Source organism: Gordionus sp. m RMFG-2023, chromosome 1, assembly GCF_954871325.1.
Source record: "Gordionus sp. m RMFG-2023 chromosome 1, tfGorSpeb1-WG-v2, whole genome shotgun sequence".
NCBI classification, from domain to species: Eukaryota; Metazoa; Nematomorpha; class Gordioida; order Chordodea; family Parachordodidae; genus Gordionus; species Gordionus sp. m RMFG-2023.
In genome coordinates, this window is record NC_088775.1 from 22,603,566 (window position 1) to 22,611,298 (window position 7,733).

The 7,733-nt window shown below is 31.6% G+C and overlaps 1 protein-coding gene across 1 annotated transcript; it reads right to left on the minus strand.

Moving 5' to 3' along the window:
• Nucleotides 1-7,204: 7,204 nt before the first annotated feature.
• Nucleotides 7,205-7,528, minus strand: LOC135923102 (uncharacterized). Its single transcript, XM_065457677.1, has one exon. It carries the CDS (start codon nucleotides 7,526-7,528, stop codon nucleotides 7,205-7,207), a length of 324 nt encoding a protein of 107 aa, XP_065313749.1.
• Between the last annotated feature and the right edge of the window lie 205 nt (nucleotides 7,529-7,733).

Genomic DNA, 7,733 nt, shown 5'->3' on the forward strand with positions numbered 1-7,733 from the left:
ATTTTTTGATGTTTTTTTTAATGTTATTTATTTTTCGATTTGATGAAATAAAACTACTTTTCATCTAAATATTTAGCCCCCCCCCTAAATTTAATTTTTTATTTCCATCCATCTCCTTTAAAAATTTGTAGGCAATATTATACATTTTTTTATAAAAAATTATTTAATATTTTAAAAAATCTTAAATAAAAAAAAAAGAAATTAATTTTATAATAAAATACAAAACCAAATCGCCTATCTGGCACCTAATTAAGGAGTGGGGGATTTTTTGAATTTTTTTGCATCTAATTCATTGTTAAAAACGTGAAGTTGGCAGAACGACTTGAGGTGCAATTAACAAAAATTTTGCCATTATTTAGAGCCTTAATTGCACATAATTGCACTTCTATCCGGACATCAGCAGAATGAACCGTTCGTGAGTTATGAGCAAAAAAAGGAAAGTGTGAAATTTTGATGCTGGCAGAACGACTTGAGATTAACAAAGGTTACGCCATTATTTAGAGTCTTAATTGCACCTAATTGCACTTCTATCCGGACATCAGCAGAATGAACCGTTCGTGAGTTATGAGCAAAATAAGAAAGTGTTGGCACTTTGCCAAAAGCGAAAATAAAAGAGATCCTTTTTTGAAACTTAACAATAATGTAGTATTTGATTTACTCTTTAATATTCTCAAACCCGAATATCCGTATGTATAACCGTAACCGAGCTATTTTTTCAACTCCGCTTTGAAATTATTTTTATTTTATTTATTTAAATCTTTATAAATCATATGAGTTAAATTTTATAATTACAATGAAAAAATCAAATAAATAAAAATTTTTTTGTAGGAATTAGTTTATGCTACGAGCAACCTCTTTATTTCAAAATATAATTTTAGGAATTATTTTTTCTATTCATGTTATTAAAATTTCCGTTTACGTAGAAATAGCTTCACTCAAAAAGTGGCGCTTTAATTGTTGCATATTCAATAGACCTGTAATAAATAACCATATATTTAACTAATAAGTTCAATAAGAAATAACTTAAGATACATGGGCCTCGTGCTCATAGCAGATTTAGTCTAATTTTAGAGCCAAGCGCCAGGTCTGGGTATTACTAGTGTTGTTAAATGGCTGAGCCAAGCCGGCTTAGCCGAAAACTCAGCCAGTTTCTGAGCCAAAAATTTGGCTCAGGCTCAAGCCGGCTCATTGAGCCGGCTGGCTTAAGCCGATGGCTCAAGCCGATAGCTCAAGCCGATAGCTCAAGCCGATGGCTCAAGCCGATAGCTCAAGCCGATAGCTCAGCCAAGCCGATGGCTCAAGCCGATGGCTCAAGCCGATAGCTCAAGCCGATAGCTCAAGCCGATGGCTCAAGACGATGGCTCAAGCCGATGGCTCAAGCCGATAGCTCAAGCCGATGGCTCAAGACGATGGCTCAAGCCGATAGCTCAAGACGATGGCTCAAGCCGATGGCTCAAGCCGATAGCTCAAGCCGATGGCTCAAGCCGATAGCTCAAGCCGATGGCTCAAGCCGATAGCTCAAGCCGATGGCTCAAGCCCATAGCTCAAGCCGATGGCTCAAGCCGATAGCTCAAGCCGATGGCTCAAGCCGATAGCTCAAGACGATGGCTCAAGCCGATAGCTCAAGACGATGGCTCAAGCCGATAGCTCAAGCCGATGGCTCAAGCCGATAGCTCAAGCCGATGGCTCAAGCCGATAGCTCAAGCCGATGGCTCAAGCCGATAGCTCAAGCCGATAGCTCAAGCCGATAGCTCAAGCCGATAGCTCAAGCCGATAGCTCAAGCCGATGGCTCAAGCCGATAACTCTACCCGATGGCTCAAGCCGATAGCTATAGCCGATGGCTCAAACCGATTCAAGACTAATCCGGCTAGCCGTTTAACAACGCTAACAAATAAATAAATTTCGAATCAAGGGTCGGCTTGAGCTAAGTCATGAGCTCACTCGAGCTAAATTTGACTCAAAAGGCCGGCTTAAGTCAATTTTAGACTCAAAAACTAGATGAGTTTTCAGCCGTTTACCAATATTAATCTTAAATAAATTTCGGCTTGAGCCAAAATGAAGATCATAATAACAATTAAAAAAGGTCTACGACACTTATTTCATCGGTATAGCAAACTTTTGTTTTTTTTCTACCGAAGTATAAAATATGATATTGCACGAAGTATATTAAAGATCTGCAAGAGTAGACCCGGCCAGTACCTGGTCCGAACGGGCTTCGGCTTATATTTAAAAAAAAATCAGATTCGGGCTGGGACAGGCATAATATTTTTTTAAAAATTCGGGCCTGGTGGTGCTCAGTCAGGCCTGATAAATTTTTTTATCTAAATTTATCAATTTTATGTGATTTTGTTTCTAGAAGGAACAAAGGTTTGGACATCTATTAGCGAAATCATGAGGCTTAGCAAATATTTTTCCGGCTAAAATATTGAGTTTTTTATAAATCGGCTCAAAACGAGCCGTTTAACAACACTATATTTATAATAAATCAGGCCAAGCTGGTAAATTTTTTATTAAATAATTTCGGGTTCGTGCCAGGTCGGCCAAATTTTATTAAAAAAAATTAGGGCTAGGCCGGGTTTCAAAAATAAGGCCGGATGCAGATCACTAAACTATATTCTAATTCCTGATGATATTAAATGTTAATTTAGACAAAACTCATTCACAAGTTTAATCATACACAAGTATTCATTTAAAAAAATTTTATATTTATTTTAAAAAAAATAAATAACATAAAAAAATAATATACCACCCGAGACGAGATTGGCAGCATCCGGAAATTTTAAATCATTAATTTTATTTGTTTGAATTGAAATAAAGTTATATTTTTTATATTTTTTTATTTATTATAATATAATAATATTAAATTTTTTACAATTATTATTTAATATTATTATAAAATAAAATCCATGCTTTTTTAGTTTATGTAAAAAAAAGTAAATAAATTCATTTATTTTTTAAAAAAAGTAGGAGATATGGATTATTTATCATTTGACGATTCCTCACTTACAGGGATAGAGGTAAGGTCAATTATATAATATGTGCTTATTTTTTAGTTTTTCTTTAAAAGTAGTTAGAGTTACATAATTTTGTTAAAATTTGTAATCTTAAACGAGATACATAGTCTTTGGTTAATTAAAATAATTTTGACTTCATTAAGAGAAGTATATTTGAATCTGCATATTATTTATTAAATCATAGCAATTCAATTTAATTTAGGTTTATGGCAATATGCTAATTGGCTCAGCAGTGAATTTAATTTTTTGTTAAATTTTGCGCTAGATTAAAAGTTTAATTTTTCCTTGTTCAATGGTTTCTTTATTTTAATGATGTCTCATTTTCTATTTAATTCCTAATAATATAATTAATTTTTATTATTTTTGGTTAATTTGTAAAACTAATTTGTTCAGAAAAGTCCGACCCAATATATAAATATTTTTTCCGCCCAGCCCGATTTTATATAAATTGAAAATTTTTTTATTGGAAAAAATTTATTAAATGAAAAATATTAGTGCTTTGTTTCTTGAAATATTTTTAAAATATATATCTTAATTTAACACAACTTAATGATAATAAGCCAAGCTCGGCCCATTTTTTTAAAAATATATCCTATCCGGAATGAGTTTTTTAATTTATTTCGAAAAGTCCGACCCGAAATATAAATAATCTTTCCGCCCAGCCAGATTTTATATAAATTGAAAATTTTTTTATTGGAAAAAATTTATTAAATGAAAAATATTAGTGCTTTGTTTCTTGAAATATTTTTATATAGATCTTAATTTGAAAATGACAAATATCCCGCCAATGCATACCTTTAAGATATATTCCTTATAGTAATTTATTTAAATAGTAAAAAAACTTGAAATTTATATTTATATCTATTTTTTTAATATATAGACGCAGCCTATGTCCAGTCCAATCATGGAAATTCAAGAAGAAGGATATAAAACTTCTAGATCAGAGAACAGCGTCATTATCAAAAATAATTTTAAAGATACTCCTAAGAAGTCAAGACGTAAATGTAAATTTTGTGATAAGTTCTACCTGTCTACTACAGCTTCCAGTAATTTAAATAACCACCTAAAAAGATGTCATCCCAATATATTACAAAATGTTAGTCTACAATTGAGTGATTCTAGTTCTACATCATTAATTGGAGTTAGAAAACTTTCAGCTAATGAAAATCTTAATCTAAATAAATTAATTTTAAAGTATCACATTGATCAAAATGTACCTATTAATGGATTCGATAGTGAATCATTTAAAGATATATTTAAATATATCAATAAATATTCAAAGATTTGGTGTCGACAGACCGCATCCAAATATTTATCGAACATATATACAATAGCTAAAAATGAAATGATTTCTAAGCTTAATAATGTTAACAGCCAAATTTCTATAACCACAGATATGTGGACTGGAATAAATTCCACTTCATATATGGCTCTTACGATCCATTATATAGATAATGAATGGATATCCAAAAATTATTTACTAGATTTTATCGAGGTACCTCACCCCCACACGGGTGAGGATATTTGCTCAGTTATAATTGAATCTCTTAAAAAATTTCAAATTCCTAAAAAAATATCATCAATAACCCATGATAATGCCTCAAATATTTTATCAGCATCTGAATATATCAAAAAATATTATTTAAAAAATTATAACAAAGATTTTTACATCAATCGATGCTTAGCACATACTATAAATATAATAGTCAAAGAAGGATTAGATTCATATTCTTCCCTCCTCCAAAATATAGATATTTTAGTTAAAAAATTGCACAGAAGTCCCAAACTCATGCAGGAGTACATGAGGATTAGTGGTGGCACAAAAATCCCAAATGATGTGGCCACCAGATGGAACAGTAGATATTTAATGATTAAATCAATCAATAAGGTATTAATATTAAATATTTTACTTTTTAATAATTTTTAATATTTATAGAATATAGATGCTGTCATAGAGTTTGGCACAAAATTCTTGGAAGATTTTCATTTAAATAATGAAGAATGTAAATTTTTAAAAGAATTAGAAAGTTTTTTATTTCCATTTTACAAGATTACTTGTGAAGTAAGTTCGGAAACCTATACTACTGTAGGTTTATCATTATTGTATATTAATACAATAATGACATCACTTGAGCGAACCATCGCATCTAATGCAAGTGATGGGATAAAAGAGGCTGCTGTAAAAATGAAGAATAAATGTAAAATTTATTCAGATTATATGAATACATTTGAAAATTATGTATGCTCTTTCCTTGACCCAAGGATTAAAAAAAAATATATACCAACTTACATCAATAAAATTGAGTATTTTGATAAATTTAAAATTTTATATAACAAATATCTGCCCGGCACATACAATGTTTATGAATATAACGACGAAGAAAATCCAGCGAATTTGATGTCGGTATCCATATTTAACGACCTCAGAAAGTAAATATAGCAATTTATTATATTTAATCATATATTTTTATAATTCGTTTTAAGGCAAGCTTATGATTATCCAGAGCCGTCAAAAGAAGAAATTGACGATTATATTGGAGAACCGGTTTTCACTTTTCTATAATAAACTTTCACTGAAATATTAATTTAACATGTTTACAAAACATATTTTTACCCATTTACTTTAAAAAAACTTAAAAAAGTTTAAAAATAACGATTATGACAATTGTCACCTTTCTATGGTACATCTTCACTGAAATTTTATTTTAACATCTTTATAATATATATTTTTACCTATTTACTTTAAAAAAACTCAAAAAAGTTCAAAAATAACGATTATGACAATTGTCACTTTTCTATGGTACATCTTCACTGAAATTTTAATTTATCTTATTTACAATATATATTTTTACCTATTTACTTTAAAAAAATTCAAAAAAGTTCAAAAATAACGATTATGACAACAATTGTCACTTTTATAAGTTACATCTTCATTGAATTTATAATTTAACCTCTTTACAATATAAATATGTCAAAAAGTTTCAAAAATGTATAAAAAACGAATATGACAATTGTCACATTAAAATATTTTCCTTTAAAAATACATATAAAATAACATAAAAAAGTTTAATATAAATATTTTTAAAAATTATTTAACCACCTCTTTAAATATACAAAAAAATAGATAGTTTTACAAAGATGATTAAAAAAAAACATAAAAGATTTCACCTCAAAGATTGTTTATTTATAAGAAAATTCTCCAAAATATTGCTCAAATGAAAATTTAAAATTCTTATTATTTTTGAACTTCATAAAAATTTTTTGCTTAAAAATTTGGGCGCGTGAAAATCACTAATAAATTGTAACAAAAAAAAATAATATTACAATACAACAATAGCAGCATATTGTTTATTAAAAATACATCAAATCAATAAACTATTTTCATAATATATAAATTAGTTTAAAAAAAATAAATATATATTATATTGTTTTTTAACATTAAATAAATAAATTTTGGCTTAAAATAAGACTCGAGCCAACTCTTGAGCCGGCTTGAGCCAACTCCTAAGCCGGCTTGAGCCAACTCCTGAGCCGGCTTGAGCCAACTCCTAAGCCGGCTTGAGCCAACTCCTGAGCCGGCTTGAGCCAACTCCTGAGCCGGCTTGAGCCAACTTCTGAGCCGGCTTGAGCCTAAGCCAATTTTTCGGCTCCGGCCTCGAGGTCGGAGCCGTAAAAACTCGGCTTTTTAACAACACTAGGTATTACACAACCAAACAATTAACAATACTAATATAAGTAATCGAGTTTCATAAAATTTAAGATAACCTGTTGAGTTCACGACTCAAGTTTATGACTAGTTCACGACTCAAGTTCATAACTCGAGTTCATGACTCAAGATCAAAACTCAAGTTCATGACTCAAGATCAAAACTCAAGTTCATCAAGATAAAAACTCAAGTTCATGACTCAAGATCAAAACTCAAGTTCGAACTTGAGTCGCGACTAGAGTTAACGACTCAAGTTCGGAACTCGAGTCGCGACTAGAGTTCACGACTCAAGTTCGGAACTCGAGTCGTAAAAATGAGTCGACTAATCGACTAAAAACTCGATTTGAGTCGTAGTTAAGCCGACTCGGATGAGTCGTTTAACAACACTACCTCCATGTACTCCTTCATAACTCCATTCAGATCACCAGCCAGGATAATCCCCTCTTCATTTGCCAGTCTCGATGTCACCCCCAATAGACTGTCCTAAAATATATCTTTCTCTTCTTCACTTCTTCCAACCTGAGGAACATATGCAGAGATAATATTATATAGCTTTCTACCAAAAATCATCTTGATAACCATTATCTGGTTGTATAGCCTTCTCACTTCGACTACTTTGTCTACCGCAACCATTACCCCAACTCCAGCCTTACCATCATTACCTCCTTGCCAAAAGAATTTATACTTTTCGCTTGTCTTGCCAATCATTCTGGTCCCATTTCCTTTCCATCTAGTCTCCTGTATGCAGCACACATCTATATGCTTTCTGTGCAATACATCGACGACTTCTCCCGCTCTTCCCGTCATACTCCTAACATTCCATGTCACGACCCTACCTCGATCACCCGTAAACCGGTTTCTCCACTTTTTATCGGGTCATTTATGGCCGTCATAAGTTTCATTTTCATGAATAGTGGTTCCACCAGGTTTCCCATCCTTCTTTTTGTCGTAGGCGGTTGAGGAGGCCCACGGGGTACTTTGGGCTGTACCCCGCCCATGCTTTGTTTTAACC